This window comes from Frankliniella occidentalis, unplaced genomic scaffold (genome assembly GCF_000697945.3).
Source record: "Frankliniella occidentalis isolate FOCC.00 unplaced genomic scaffold, Focc_3.1 Scaffold115, whole genome shotgun sequence".
Classification (NCBI taxonomy): domain Eukaryota; kingdom Metazoa; phylum Arthropoda; class Insecta; order Thysanoptera; family Thripidae; genus Frankliniella; species Frankliniella occidentalis.
The window spans coordinates 111,886-127,649 of record NW_026267243.1 but is presented as its reverse complement, the minus strand read 5'-3'; the positions used below and the strand labels follow the sequence as shown (position 1 = coordinate 127,649).

General features: G+C 50.0%; 1 protein-coding gene and 1 long non-coding RNA gene across 2 annotated transcripts in view; both read right to left on the bottom strand.

The window, feature by feature from the left end:
• Positions 1-6,541: 6,541 nt before the first annotated feature.
• LOC127749984 (uncharacterized) overlaps positions 6,542-15,764 on the bottom strand; it is an 11,579-nt gene continuing 2,356 nt past the window's right edge. Inside the window, exon 2 of the long non-coding RNA XR_008011465.1 lies at positions 6,542-6,829. This is a non-coding gene — a long non-coding RNA (uncharacterized LOC127749984). The remainder of the gene's footprint in view (positions 6,830-15,764) is intronic.
• Positions 9,423-12,468, bottom strand: LOC113207285 (ejaculatory bulb-specific protein 3). The gene is made up of 2 exons (XM_026423783.2): positions 12,177-12,468; positions 9,423-9,811 (listed from the first exon to the last, which is right to left on the bottom strand). The coding sequence occupies exons 1-2, from the start codon at positions 12,382-12,384 to the stop codon at positions 9,615-9,617; spliced, it is 405 nt and encodes a 134-aa protein (XP_026279568.1). The 5' UTR covers positions 12,385-12,468; the 3' UTR covers positions 9,423-9,614.

Genomic DNA, 15,764 nt, shown 5'->3' with positions numbered 1-15,764 from the left:
CTCCGGCCCTGGCCTCAGGCGCGCTTATCAGCCGGCCCAACCTCCCCCCAATTTATTTCTGCGAGATGTGAAGCGGAGAGTCAGTTAAGCTGCAATTAACACGGAGCAAAATGTTTTATTCTTCACGTTTAAACCTACTTCAAGTTTTGTCACGACTGAGCAAATATCTGATCAAGAAGATATTTCATTGATTATTTATCTTCTTTTCTGCAAAAGGGTAATTTTTGAATGGGGCACTCTCTCCGATAGAAACTAGTTTTAAAACGCCCGTTAAGTTGGTGCACTGCTAAATGGTCAACGGCTCGGTTTTTTTAATTCACAATCTGCCAAAAAGAACTGATGAATTCTTCATCGCAAAGAGTTGTTCGTCACGAGTATCGCTTCGGAAAACGGAACTTCGGAAAAAATTCACTAAAATATTAGTACCAATCATAGATCCGGTTTTTCATTAGTCAGATTTGATTTTTTTCTCACTGCACCCGACCTTTTTTTACCATACCGCACACCAAGGAGAACGAAAGAACGCGTGTGTATTGTCACAACTTTTTTTAACGTGTTTGCAGTGACAGTGTTGACGAAGATGCTTCACGGCGTGAGTGCATTACATTGTGCCGCGCCGAATGTACAGATGTTTCCGCAAACGCCCTCCTACTGTGCTGATTGCATAGTGAGCCCAGCCTATCCTCAGAGGGTATGGTGCCCGGGTCCTCGTGACGCCACACTCTCAGACCTGTACTGATTTATTTATTAGTAGCTTATAAAGGTTTTTACGCGGCAGTATTACTGACTAATGTGTTACTTATTCTGTATATCGTTGTAAGTATAACACATCGATAAAAGCAAAAAAAAAGTGTCAAGAGCGTAAAATTAAACTATTTCGTACTCATGAAAAGAGTTGTCAGTAGTTTATAAAAGTTTTTACGCAGCAGGAATACTGACAGGGGGTGAAAAAAAAATAAGTAACAGGATGAGAGTGCAGACTGACTACTACTTTGACTCCAACTCAGCACGGGTACATTTATTTCTATCATGGCACTACCCGAAAAGTGTATTTTAATGGGCTAGGTCCCAGTATTTGGGCAGTAGGAAAATGGCCCGTCGTCGTTGTGGCGTTGTGTGCCCTCCAACTAAAAATTTTCCTGTCGTGAAATTGGCGTCGCTGAGAACGTAAGCCGTTGCCATATTAGAATCGTTTTCCTCTTGCGTGCGCGCGGGGGAATTCCTACCATACCGTATGGCGCATCTTTTGGTCCACCAGCCGCTCTGAATTGCATCTCATTTTACGAGCGAGAAACACAGAACAGGAAAAATAAGTGTGAACGCGGAGTAGTATGCACCGATCTGAAATTGGTGCTGTACTAGCAGATTAAAATACAAACACTTCCGTTTAACACGCAACTCTTCCTGTTGGCCGGTAACATTGCCATTCCTTTTTGACTACCAAATTTTTGCATTCTCCGAGAGACTGCCAGTTTTTGCGGCTATGCCGTTTTAATTGGTAAAATTTGGCATTAGGAGACCAAATTATGACATTCTAAAGAGGCTAAAATGCCCCCCAAAATTTGACTGTCTTTAATGGACTGCCAAAATTTTGACAAGCAAAGCCTCTACGCAGTGATTAGAGTAAAGTCTGCCCTAAATATTTCCTCTTCGTCAGACAAAAATTTAAAATTCCTAAATTTAGAGAGGGCTTCCTGTGAGGGAAAAAGGGAAGAGGGCACAGAAAGGGTTAAACATGTATACTGCTCGCGAAAAATTACAGAATTTGTGTTGTGCACGCGTGTGCTACTCGGTTGTGCGCAATCTTTCACCACATTTATGCAGACTGCAGCATAATTTGCATGCCGGGCAGTTTATTGGTTAGACAGTTGCTAGGAGGTGGGGGGGGGGAGGGGGCATTTAAAATCTCCCCGTCATCCCCTCCTTTTCAGATACAGTACAACCTAGAATATCGTTAAATAACTGGCGCGTGCCAGAGAGATCCTACACCGGGAAAATTAAGGCCGGCTAAAGTCGCACTATTGCAGGGCTGCACTGGAAGTCCAGCTGTGCGAATGTCGCTCTCTTGCAGGTGTGATGAAATTCTGTCGCACACCTGGATTTCCTGTGCGTTGCCGAAATCCCTCCGTAAAGGCCACTGTAAAGGCAATGACTTCAAAAATAAAAAGTTATTCGTGCCCGGCTACTTCGTGAGGGGAGGGAGAGCTCCTGCCCCGCCGCCCACCCTGTGCTTTGAGCGCTTTGCGGTTTCCCCTGCCGGACGCCGGGCGCGGAGCGCTCCCAGGGGCTTCCCAAAGCCGGAGAGGAACGTCCTGGGCAGCGGGCCACAAAAACAAAACACGCGTGTGTCCGTCCCAAAATTATCATTCCACCGACGGGGCTAGTGATGTGATGGCGTTGTCTACTTTATTCCTCCGGCCCCAGGATGTTTTCTTTTGTAAACGGCGCACGCGGCTTTGGTGGGGGGACTGGGTTAACCTTGTCTGATGGCTAGGCCCCATTACATAGTTTTACTGCATTTGAGGTTCGCGGCTAGGCGAGGAGGAATGAGCCTGGCTCACGCCGGACTGGAGTTAATCTCAGGCAGACACTCGTCCCGAACTGAGGCCCAAGTCAAAAAATGTAGTCATCGCGCCTGCCTAAAATGGCGCCGACTTTGTACTCTGTGTTGACCAGTTGACAAATAATATTCCATCCCCCCCTTTCCCCGCTGCGCACGATGAAAACAACGTCCACGTTTTCAAGAAGATTGACAAATAAACAAACAATACGTTCCCGTTTTTCTTCCGCTCGTCTGCTTAAAACCCTGGACCTGGACGGAATTTCCACTGTGATATGGACGTTGACAGATGTGATAGATTTGTTATGCCATCACTGCCCCGCCGCCCCAGGCTCAAAACAAGGAGCAACGCAAAAAGAATCCCACAAAAATGTATAATACCTCGTCGCGGTAGGAGGGGTGATGTTCCCCCGTCACGCTCATACAATGACGAGTTGGGGGGTCGTCCCATGTTCGGGGGTTTATGAACGCTGGGGTCTTTCCGCCAAGCGCACCAAGTAGCACCCAGCGCTTTGACGACCAGCGGATGGGTCCAAAAGAAGGAAGGGGGGGGGGGGCGACAACTGCGCGATGTTCCTGGAAATTGCCGCGTTTGCAGCCGACGTGCTGCGGTTTGGCCGCCCGCTCCGCGCGAGCGGAATATCTGGCCCGGCGCCTCAAGAGTATCGCAGCGCGGATTTCACACAATAAGTGTTTGTGTTGACGAGAACCCCGACGAACGACGACGACGGCGTTGGCGGTTATGGCAGCCGTGCGTGTCGTGCCGCCCCGAGGAGAAGAGGGAAGCCGGGAGTGTGCGGCGCGCACAGCAATCGATCGATATATCGAAAAGTACACGCGATGAGACCGGGAAGTGCGCGAGGAGTTCCAGAGCGGCGAAATTGTTATGATTACATACGGTAAATTGCACTACAGACTCAACATACTTATACGTGTGTACTATGGCAAGTACTCTGGAAATCCAAGTGTACAAATGTTGTACACCTGCAGGTGTCTGTGAATATTTTGTCGCTCACCTGACAAGCATGTGCATGTTTTCAAACACCTGTAGGTGTGCGACATTTGTACACTTGGATTCCCAGTGTACACGGTTCCATGTACGCACTTTGGTAAGAACACACTAGTGTGTGTCTGCTTGAAAGTTCACTTTTTTGTGTGTAAGTACTTAGAACTGTTGGGTTTCCCTTTAGTTTAGTAACTAGTAGTAGGGAGGGCAGCTTGGTTGGCAGTGTGTTATGTGTGTTTTCCTGTTCCAAGTAAATTTCAAACAAATTTTAAACCAAGATCAATTTTACTCTCGACACACGCTATGATATTGTTGTCTTTCATTCGAATGAAAATGTTTTCCTACAACAACTCGTCTTAAAGAAAACAATTAATTTTGGGCCAAAATGTGCTTGTGGTTCACACACGTAAAACCACCCGTTGTTAGTAACTTAGGCAGAAGGACCCTGCTCGAAAAACTGAACTCAAAATTACCCCTTGACTTTGGGAGGTGCAACGTTTCACGAGGCGACGCTATTGACGAGCGCCTGCAACGCGCTGGGTAGGCCAGCCCGCCAGGCAGCTGTGTGAGGCCAGAGGCCCGCCCGGAGATACTTGGTGCAGCTTTTTTTTTTTAACTGTGGGAGCGGACAAAATAGCGCTCTGGGCGCCCTGAACTTGACCTCCTAACGACTTTATCATACGGAATTAAAATTCAACTGAATGTAACAGCTGTTGAACGGAGCGAAGCGGGGGCAGGATCGACTGTTTTGGCTCCGCGTTGGCTGCTACGGCTCTATGACCCGTACACCGGTTGACCGCCACGGGGTTCAAGCGGGAGCGTGCACTAGGATGCACCCGCGCCGTCCAGCTGGACTGTGCAGGAGGGGCGAGCCGAGCCAACGCGACGCGATGCTACGCACGACGGGCGAGGGGCCGACGGGGGACAGACGATCGGGTGCGCGTTCCGATAGAGAGGCGAGCCGGTTGATTTCCCAGCCTGCCTTCCTTCCTCCTCCGCTTCCTTCCGGCAGAAGTCTGACCGCGCACGGTGCGCACTGCCTGCCCCTCGGCCTGCCCGCTCAGGTTCACGGCTCTCTCTGTCTCGCGGGGCTGAAGGTTGCCGTGCCACCGAGTGCGCGCGGCGCAACGGGCGACAGTCAGTGACAAGTGACACGCGTACTGCACACACGGGCCCGCCTCTCTGCTCGTGGCTTTGGAAATCTTGCCAGATTCGCGGTGCTGGTTGGATTCTGCAAATTAAGATTGATCGCAATGAGGCCCATGGATTCTAGTGAATGGAAATTCACACACCTGCAAGTGAGCGACATTCACACACTTTCCAGAGCCTCTTTTGCAGAGTGCACCGTGCCCCGTGCGGCGTGGCTCTCAGCATGTTGAGCAGGATGGCGTTTAGAATTTTGCTAAGTTGATTGAAAGAAACAACAACAAAAACAAGTCAGAGTGACACGTGCTACAGGAGTAGACGCACTCTTCCTTTGAACGGTCCTAGTCCTGAAAATACGGCAGCTTCATACTAAATTGCGACAAAAATAAAATGGATAAATTATTGCAAAAATATAGTGAAAATTGTAATGGAAAGTCATTGCGATACCTCTCTGGTGATTTTATATTCTTCCTGTAAATCACACATTCCTCTATGCGATAAAATAGGAATCGCAAAAAGCACCTCAGTTATCCACCATCGCATAGATCGAGGGGGCAAGAACTCCGGGAATCATGTGTACACATCACAAGGGAGTTATTGCCCCCTCGGCATAGATTCTACAAGTATCGCAAACCGGATGGGAGTGCATGCGAGAGAGTGCATCACAAACGCATTTTGTCAAGAGAATGCATCACGAAACGTTTTCTGAGAGGAGAGGAGAGGTGTCTATACCCGGGCAGGGCACATGTTATTGTCCGTAAGGGGTCGTCCACATATTACGTCACGCGTTTGGGGGGGAGGGGGGGTCTACGCTAGCGTGACGGTCCTATACCAAAAGCATTGGAAGGTTAGGTTAGCCGCGTGACGTGGGGGGAGGGGGGGTTAAAAACTGCCAAAAATAGCGTGACGTAATATGTGGACGACCGGGGCCGTTCACAAATTACGTCACGCAAATTTCAGGTGGTTTTGACTCCCCCCCTCCCCCACGTCACGCGGCTAACCTAACCTTCTAATGCTTTCAGCATAGGACCGTCACGCGGGCAGAGACCCCCTCCCCCCCGGCAGATGCGTGACGTAATTTGTGAACGGCCCCTAAGTGTCCTTCTTCCTTTCGATTCTAACGCCAAGTCGGCCCACTACACAACCTTCGTAGGAGTTCGTTGGGATGCCTACGCGCACGGGGTCTTGGCGCGCACGTCACGTCATTCCATTCACTCGCTTGCCGACCTATCTCGCAGGGGGGGGGGGGGCAAGTTGAGGGCCATAAACTAAAAAAAAATTACTACCGGGCATTTATGATCCATACTGCAAATAATATTAGGTTCGCATAGCAAAGGATTTTCTGTACCGCTTGCAAAGAATTTCAGAGCATTTGGTAATTGTAATGCCCGATACGAGGGACAAGAAGAAGTTATCTCTGAGGAGAAGGCGTGGCGTAGCGTCGTCCCTAAACAAACAAAGCGCGTCACGCCGGCGACCATGCTGTGTTTTGTCGCGAGTGGACGTCTGATCAATAACAAAGTTGTCCGACCTATTTTTCTCCGACCTGGCGATTTTTCCAAAATCCCCAGCAAGAGTCCTCTCCGACCTAGGTTTTGTCCGACCTATTTGAGAGGAAAATAGGTCGGACAAAACCTAGGTCGGAGAGGACTCTTGCTGGGGATTTGATTTGGGTGTATTTACATTGTCCGCCCTTCTTTTCTCCGACCTGGTAATTTTTCCAAAATCCCTAAAAGTGCTGTCCGACCTAGCTTTTGTCCGACCTAATTTTCTCCGGCCTCGTCGATATTCTGAAATTTGAGTAGAATGTGCTTCAAAGAGGAACAGGCTTCAAAACTAAAAAATAAAAATGGGGGAGTACTTTCCTCATCCCACCGCAGTAGTTAGCGAACTGTGGTCACTGTTCCGAACAGCCGCTTCCAACCGCAGTGGTCAGAACATACTCCCGGGGTTTGTGAGACGGTTGAGGCGTACGTTGGTTAAACTGTACTGACCCACCACAGGTCATGGAGTCCTTTTCAGCCAGTTTCTAGGTCTTATTATGCACCCCGCTACCACAGCGAGGTGCCAGGCACCGGGGCGCGAACCCCGGCCCAGAGCCGACACTTAATTGACACCTATGACGCAGTGCCACCAACAATGGTAACCACTACGCCATCGGAACACCACGAGAGGGGCGTGGTGAAATGACGGTTTTGAGGTCCATTCGTAATTTGGTGGCCTGAGAAAAATTTCAGATCGTCGGAGAATCGAACCGCCGACCTCCCGCGCTCTGAGCGGGCGCGATACCGACTGAGCCGTAGAGGCGAGATACGGACTGACGCTCCAGGGAACGATCGATTCTACGCTGTCGCTGACTGCTAAAAAAATTGTAAGTGTGAAGAAATATATTTTTTTGTTCACACAACATATACCTATTTGTGCGTTTTGAAGTGCTGGGAACAACATATCTAAAGATGGCAATTACTTTTTTGGGGTTCCTTACGTGAGGGGTCGGCCGGGACTTAGCCGCTGTATCGCTCTTTTAGCGACAAGGTAGTCCAGCTCACCTCTCTCCCGGTTCAGCGGTGGCGCCAAACGTCCGGGTGCCACCAAAGCTACCAAGCCAACGGAGGTGAGCCGTGTACCGATTCTACTTGAACTATAGGTCGCCCCTGAGGCCGTACACCATCGCCAAATGGAAAAGCGAAAAATCTTGCCGAGCCTATGGAGTCGAACCGTCGACCTCTCACGCCCTGGGCGGGCGCTCTACCGACTAAGCCATAGAGCCATAGAGTCATAGAGCCATAGCCAAGTGTGTAGGAAATTTTTTGTTCGCACACCATATACTAATTTGTGCGTTTTGAAGTGCGGGGGAAAAAGAAAACAGTCCTCTAGGAGGTAAGCCCTCGGAATCTGGGTTTCAGTCTTGTTCACCTTGCGACACCTGTAAGTCCAACAACCCCAGGAGTATGTTTTAGCGCTGTGGTTGGAAGCGGATGATCCCTTTACGAACAGAAGTCGCCGTCGACTGCGGGATGAGGGGCGTACTCCCCCATTTTTAATTTTTTTTGACCGGGCCTTTGGGCTTGCCCATTTACGGAGCTGAGCGGACTTTTGACTGTTCTGTGACGTGGGGATGCACTCCGTCATAGTCGCGGTCTTTCCCTCACTGCACTTAAAGTACTCCTTCATGGCCTCTGAAGCCTGTTCCCGAGGGGGAAACGACTAAGGTAATCCGGCTGACAGCCGTTTGGTAATCCGGCAGGGGTAATCCGAGGAAATTCTACAAAATCCAGGGTAATCCGGGGAAATTTTGGGGTAATCCGGGGAAATTTTAGGGTAATCCGGGGCAATCCTAGAGAAAAAGCAACGTAATCCGGAGGACACACCGGAGGTAATCCGGGTAATCCGTAATCCGGCTGACACAAAGTTTAACAGTCGTTTCCCCCTCGCTGTTCCTCTTTGAAGCACATTTTTCCCAAATTTGAGCAGATTGACGAGGTCGGTGAAAACTAGGTCGGACAAAAGCTAGGTCGGAAAGCACTTTTATGGGTTTTAGAAAAATCACCAGCCAGGCGGGTGTAAGGGGCTCCAGTTTCCTGGCACCTTGCTGTGGTGGCGGGTGCGTTTATTAGACTTACGACCTAGTGGGTCAGAACAGAACAGTTTAACCAACGTACGCGTCGAACATGCCAGTACCTCCAGGAGTATGTTCTGCCCCCTGTGGTTGGAAGCGGCTGGTCGCGCGATCACAGAAGTCACCAACGACTGCGGTGTAAGAGGCGCTCTCCCCCATTTTTTATTATTTATTTTTTTGACCGGGGTTTGTCGGGGGATGGGGAGAGGGCCTTCCTTGAACAAACGGCGCCGAGTGCACTTTGTCTTTGGCCTACAGTCGGTTCGAGTGAAGCTGCCCGTGGCCATGTCGGTTGTACCAGGTGGCTGATTCACGCCGCGCACTTCTGTAGTTATGCTGTACCGCATGCACGAGTGCGGACGGGCTTGCTTATCGCCTCTGTCCAAGGCGCCTTGAGCCGAGCTAATAGGCAACCCGCCCGCACTCGTGCATGCGGTACAGCATAACTATAGAAGCGCGCGGCGTGAATCAGCCACCTGGTATATACAACTGTGTAGCTTCAAACAGGATCGTTGACGCGGTGCTGTCAAGGCCGATCGCGGCCTTATTTCTCCCAGTGAAAAATGGATTTCTTCAACGTCGATTTAAGGGGGCAGACCTGTGAAACGCAAGGGTTTGGGAAAATAGTAACTACAAGAAAACGAAGAATAGTAGCGCTTTCAACGAAAGATATTTAGAAAGAGCAAGGATTAAGCTACGTTTTTATTTATACAACGTCTGCTTGCTTCTCCGGGAACATGCCCTTCTTTGTCTCGAAGTGGAGGGTTACGGGCCTTTACCGTGTGCAGGATTGCGCGACAACGGATGGACCTACAGCAACGACAAAAATACTCTTTTACTCTTAAAAGATGTAGCTTTCGTTTGACGAGAGCGATTTTGAAATTTTTATTTTTAAGTGTGTGAAAAAAATTCTTAAAGTTTGGGTACCTAAAATTTTGGTAAAAATTGGGTACTTTATCCCCTATTTCGGTACTTAAAAAATGTGATATCAAAAATCGCTCTCGAATTTCAGATCTGCTCCACAAAGGGGCGGAGCTTCTGGTTCATTAGCGACTGTCGGAGTTACTGTGCAATGGGTTCAATTTAAGAAGTTTCATTGTTTTACAAGATCAGATTTTTTATTGTTATCGTTATCATGATGATTCACAGCAAAAATATTCAAAAAACAAAACTTTATGTACATTGAATATTTATTTTTTTGGTTTTGAATTGAGGTTGACGGACGTCATTGCCAACCATTTGGTGGGTTGAGTGTTTGGTGATGGTGACGTTGGGGCGACGGCTCAGACAGCGACTCCCTTCTCCTGGGCGATCTTCTCGTACCTCTTCTCGTAGATGCCGGTAGGGTCGAACTTGGCCTTGACCTCCTCCCAGGACTCCTTCTCCTTCTCGGCCAGGTGGCGGACCACCTTCTCGGACAGCTCCTTCTGCTTCTCGGAGCACTTCATGCACTCGTTGGTCAGGGCGTCGGGGATGGATTCTGTGTGACAGAGAATAGAACCAGAAAATTAGCAATAAGCTCCATACACATCCTGCTTGTTTTATGTGAAGGGTGAAAGTTGCTCGACTTAATAGGGGAAAAGATTGTAAGAGTGAAACGTGTGGGGTGTTAGGGCTGAGCGACATCAAGAACTAAATTGTCTAAAATGTCGAAATAATAATAATAATAATATCGATTTGTTCGCGAATTTGTTGCACACCCCATTGGGTACCCCGAACCAACAGGGGACTAAAAGAACGTTTTAAAAGCGTGCAGAAATTGTTTGGTGCTACGAGGGCTGCTGCCAATAGCTATGAATGCGGCGTCTTGAGCTGTACGAACTACTGCGTTACGAATTGCATTATAAGCGGAGCTGGGTCCATCGAGCAAGGTCCGCGCCGGTTCTCGCGGCTCACACTTAGCGCGGTCAATACTTTTAAATAACTGAGGAAACTCCTTGCAATACCCAGGGAGGTTCCATGCTGAAGAGAGAGAGGGGGGGTTAGAGAGAGAGAGAGAGAGAGAGAGAGAGAGAGAGAGAGATTGCGGCCTTGTTCTTGTGTGACACGCACGGTCGGGACACGATTGGCTGCTCTCATCCAGGAGGATGAGCAGCAAAGTGTAGCCATGATTGGCCCGAGATTTGCCCGGCGCGTTCTGTGTCAAGCCGGCCGAGTCTTTTCCCACACGAGATTGCCGGAAGTTGTTCCCATGGGACAGTTGCATCTTCGTACCCCTTCCCTCAACCTAGTGTATATTCACTCCCCCTCCTCCTCCCTCCATCTCCCCTGCCTCTCTCTCGCGCGCGCACGCTCTCTAAATCACAGAAGTCTCCACACACAAAGTATGCTTCGTGTTGTAATCCGACTCGTACCGACAGGTTTTACTAAATTTTTTCCACTCGTTACCAGTCGTTTACTTTTTGCAGTGCCCTATCTGCGGGAGACACCTACATTACCATGCGCGGCCTGCGCGTCATCGCGCCGCGTCCCGACCATCATTTCATTTGGGAACACGCTCTCGTGCGGCCGTGTTAAAATTGCCCCAGGAGATATACGTTTCTCTCTCACTCCTCCCGGCAGAATCACACCACCTGAAAGCTCTCTGCAAACGAGCCACATTCAGGGGTGCCGGTCGGATCGGCGAGAGGAAAAGTCCCGGGGCTCGTATCTCCTTATTCATGTGAGAGAGACAGAGGAGCTGGTAGGTGGAGGACGGCACCCGGCGCCGGGCAGCTTCCGCAAAGCCGAGAACGTGTACACATACATATATATACGACCACCGAGCGCACGGAGGCCGTAAAGCGAAGAGGATGAAAAAACCCGAAAAAAACTGTACGGCTTGATTTAAATTTCTGATCTTACTCACGCTCACATCAGCCGAAAGAGGCCGAGACGAGGCGCGTGCACGACAACACACACACACACACACCACTCACTCGCCGAATGCCTTTTTTAATCACTGCCCCATCCCATCGCGTGTGCGCGGAGAGCGCGACGTCAGAACACTATTTTTGTTTTGAGACTAATTAAAACAACAAACTATAATTGAGGCGACACGACACCGCCGGCCCGCGGGGCGCCAGCGGAGAGCTAGGAGCTGGGAGCCCTTGTGCCCTTCCCGCGTTCAACTCCCCGCGGACAGAGTCCGTTGCCGAGGGGGTCTCGCTGAACCCTCCCTCCCCCCTGTGAACGCAAAGCGCGTCCGCGTCCTTGGCCTTGCCCTCTGCCGTCGCTGTCTACCCCCCCCCTCCCCCCATCTGTTTTTATGCTTCTCTGTTGCTCTCGCACACGCGCCGTACAGTACTGCTTGCTACGCACACAACGCGGGCGCGCTAAGTGTTTACAGCGTCGGGCTGCCGCGGGGAGATCATTGCGTCGGGCACGGTATGACCTCACCGTGGTCTCGCCACGGCTTAAAGCAGAAAAATATCCCCCGCCTCGCGAAAGCGACAAGCAACGACCCTTTTAAGTTGGTAGAAGTCGATAGTCTCCCGATGGTGCGCCCGAGCGGCCTGTTGGCGCCTGCGGGATGCCAGGTAGGCAACTCCTGCATGCACGGGTGTCGGCGTGCACTGCCTACGCCCTCCAGGCGGCCTGCAGTGCAGTCCTGGCTCTGGCGGGTCTTAGGGGGCCGTTCAGAAACCGCGTGGACAATGGGAAAGGGGGATCCAGAAACTAAGGGGTCCCAAAAGGATCAAGACGGCCTTTAGAGTCCACTGAGCCCCCCATGGTATTTTTATCCGGGGGTGCAAATACCATGGGGTCTCCTTAGACTCCAGTGACAGTCCTGATCCTTTTTTCGCCCCATAATATTTGGATTTCCCTTGACCCTAGTGCGCTGGTCACTACCGCGATGTACTCACTCTTGAGCTCCAGAGCGTCGTTGGTGCAGCGGGCCTTGGGCTTATCCAGGATGCAGTTGAGGTAGTTGTTGAGGAGACGCTTGTTGGCCAGGATCTCGTCGATGTTGACGTTGTCGTACTTGGTGGTGAACTTCTCCTCGGGCTTGGGGGCAGCGGCGGCCAGGGCGACCAGGGCGACGACGCCGAGGCAGAGGAGGATCTTGGCCATGTTGGGGCTGGGGCTGGTGTCGAGAGCGGTGCGCGAGAGATGGAGCGAGAGCAGGACTGTGCCCACAGCTGAGCACCCACGGGCTTATATGTCAGGACCAGGACGGGGCGGGGTGGGGCGGGGTGAGGCGTGGTGCGGACGCACGTCTCTCGGGCAGAGGATCACAGAGGAAGCCAGAGAGGGCGGGGAGGGAGGCGGGGGGAGTTCTGGTCGTCCTGGTGTGGGATCACAGGCGCTACGTGGTAAACATCTTGTAGTTAAGGTCTGGTGGGGTCGTTTTGTCTGGGGGATTTTCAGCGGAAGCCCCACAATTAAACAAGGCAGTGGAACATGGTAGAGAAAGATAAAGTCCTTTAGGCCCACCTCGACCTCTGTGGGTGGTTACGAGGGAGCCGATGCCGTCAAGTGTGGGCCACAAGAGCGTATCTTTATTACACCTAGAAAACCGTGTACTCGATATTTGGCCGTAGTGGAAACCTCTAGAACATTCTACATTGTCTTGTGTACAAAGTAACTTGTTTTCAGAACACTGTCCTCGTGCATTGCTACACTTGTTCTCAAAACAAGCGGACTATTCTTGAAAATTCTAGTACAGCGAAATATAAGATACATGGTTTTGAGGGGGCCTCGACTCTCTTATAGAGTGTACACCAGATTGCTAAGATTGCCAGAATGCTAGATGAATATTTTGCTGATAGGTAAAGGGCACTACTTTCACCCTGAATGTAGGCAAAAACGATTTATTTTTTTATTTTTTTTCGATTCAATCGCCAAGAGATTGCCAAGATTATCGAAAGATTGCCATGGTGGCTGTACACCAAATTTCCGGAGTTGAGGCCCCCTCTCACGGTTTTCTCGTTGTTGGTTGCTAAGCGAACAACGATGACTGTTCGATAAGACACTTTTGTAGAAGTTTAAAAATTTGCGCAAATGTGCATTTATTATTAAAATAAAGTGGTAATATATCCCAATAAAAATATAAACTGAGTAGGTACCCAAACAACCAAAACTAAACTATAAAGCTTATTTTCTTCTGTTATGCATCGTTACGACAATAATTATTCATTCTATCTAAAAGTGTGACAAAGCACATTTTGATTGTGAGTCCTGTTAAGGACTACCTTCAGCAAGGCAAAACGATTCACAAATCAGGGTGGAAAGGACTAAGGTTGCACCTTCCACTGGATGTAATACCCAGTCTACACACACTTCAAACTTCACTGTGGTGTATGTGTTTATCTGAGAGACCCTGTCATCTTTTGCATCAGTTTGATGAGCGTGTCTAAAGAGACAGGTGGTGTCCACTAGTACAGTGCAAGCCTATTTCTCGGAAATGATCTCTTTTATTTGTCGGTTGTCGGCGCTCAGATCGGTTGATCCGGTGATAAACAGAGAGAGAGATGGACTTCTCCTAGAATGACGATCAGACCGGGGAGGGGGAGGCGGGGCGCGACAAGTTCAACGGCAGTGTTGTGTGCCCCTTCCCGCCCCGCCCCGTCCCGCCATGCCCCGCCCCGCCACCAGCTTGGTGACGTCCGCGACTGAGTCATTTCTCGCATGACGTCAAGGACGTGCCTCAAATCGGGCCGAGATTAAACCTGCAGCGGTTTGTTGTTTATTTTGGAAGGCATCGCGGTGTCGTCTCTCCAGCTGGCCAATTGCGTGTGCGTCAGGAGGATGCACCGAACTGCACGGCGCCCTAAAGAGCTCTGGAAATCACGCTGCAAAATGCTTTGCAAAAAATACAGAAAGAAAAGGTTCGTACTGCATCCAATTTTCTTTGCAGCTTGCAAAGAATTTCGAAGCATAATACACTCTAAATGTAAAGAGACAATTTTTGACCTAAAAAGGCAACGTTTTCGTGTACATTCAGAAAGTCCTAACCTACTGCACAATCAGGTTCGAGCATCTGGCTTTGGTTGAACACCCGCCCATCTTCGCCCGCTTCATCTGTGTCCTCTTTTGTTCTTGCCGCTGGGTGTTCCCGCTTCTCTATCCTTTATACGCTCGTCAACCGGTCCTGTCAATAACATTGATATCGCGCGTTTGTGTGTGTGTGTATGTGTGTGTGTGTGTGTGAGTGTGGTTGGTTGTTGTGTGTGTGTGTCCCGCGCACGCTCGTGAGTGTGTGTGTGCGTGTGTTCGCCTTTGGATAATTCGGCTCTCGGATGGACGCTGGAACAGGGAGAGACTTTGCCAGCGATTATGCATATATGTCGCTCCGACGTCAGGCCGGACGCGAGACGGTGCGCGTCATGTGTCCAGCCGCACTGTTTGTTCTCACGTTTCCCGCGAACAGAAATGGAAAAAAAAATGAGCGGAAAAAAAGTACCGAGTTAGTTGCAATTATTAGTTGCTTGGCGCAGCGGCTAATAGCAGAGCGCAGCCGTGTGTGAGCGTCGAATTTCTCATATCAGTTGAATTGTCGCGGCTAGAAATAGAACGCGCGCGCTGTTGTGTGTGTGTGTGTGTGCGTGCGTGTGTGTGCGTGCGTGTGTGTGCGCGCGCGCGCGGGCTCGTGCGCTCAAGCGGAGGGGCGGACCGCGATCCTGCGAGGCGTGATGCCATCGACCCCGCGACGGTGGAAATGGCAATAAAGCCAAACAAAACGGTATATCTCGGACGGCGTCACACTATGCCGCGCTGAAATAAAGAGTTTGTTGATAGTTCTTTTTGTTTCTGTTTTTGTTTTTGTTTTTTTTTTCTAACGACGACAGCAGATGCCTCCCCTGCCCCTGGGGGAACCTGCCTTCTAAAGTGGTGCCAAGCTAACAGGGGGAAAAAATGATCTGCAAGTATTTTCAATGGACCATTTCAGCTAAGGTGATAAGAAGAAAAGAGTCAACAAACCGGAAAAGCACCACTGCCTTCTAATCGCCCCCACCCTCCGTCCCTCTTCGCCCCTCGCCCAACTGTTCCCTGTTTCGGTTATTATTTTCTTCTTCTTCTTCTCGTCACCGACACTGAGATGGTCTGTTCCTCACTATTCTTTGCAAGTTGCAAAAAAATTTGATTGCAATACGAGCCTTTTCTTTGAGAGCATTTTGCAGTGCAAGGAGGAAGGTGGCCGTGTTCTGAAGGATGTTTTCGAGGATAGAAAACGGATAGAGGTGACGAGGTGAGCGGATAAACGTATGCAAGTTGGCTCGGAGTAATCACTCAGTACGGACACAATTAGAGTTTGATGAATGAATTTCCCCGTCCCCTACCACTCACCGTCCTTTCCTGGCAAGTACACAACACACATGAAAGCTCTCGGCGGCATAACCTGAGTTACCAGCGAGTCCAGAATAACTTGATTCTTCCACGTTCTCATATGATCTCACATGTGGTCACGTGCTCCTGTCATTTGGTTTTTTTACTCCGACCCAGGCAGCCCC

Excerpts from the sequence above, each read along its gene's own strand:
- LOC113207285 (XM_026423783.2), bottom strand. The coding sequence starts at position 12,384 with ATGGCCAAGATCCTCCTCTGCCTCGGCGTCGTCGCCCTGGTCGCCCTG. Across the intron at positions 9,812-12,176 it reads CGACGCTCTGGAGCTCAAGA|AATCCATCCCCGACGCCCTG; the intron begins GTGAGTACATCG and ends TCTGTCACACAG.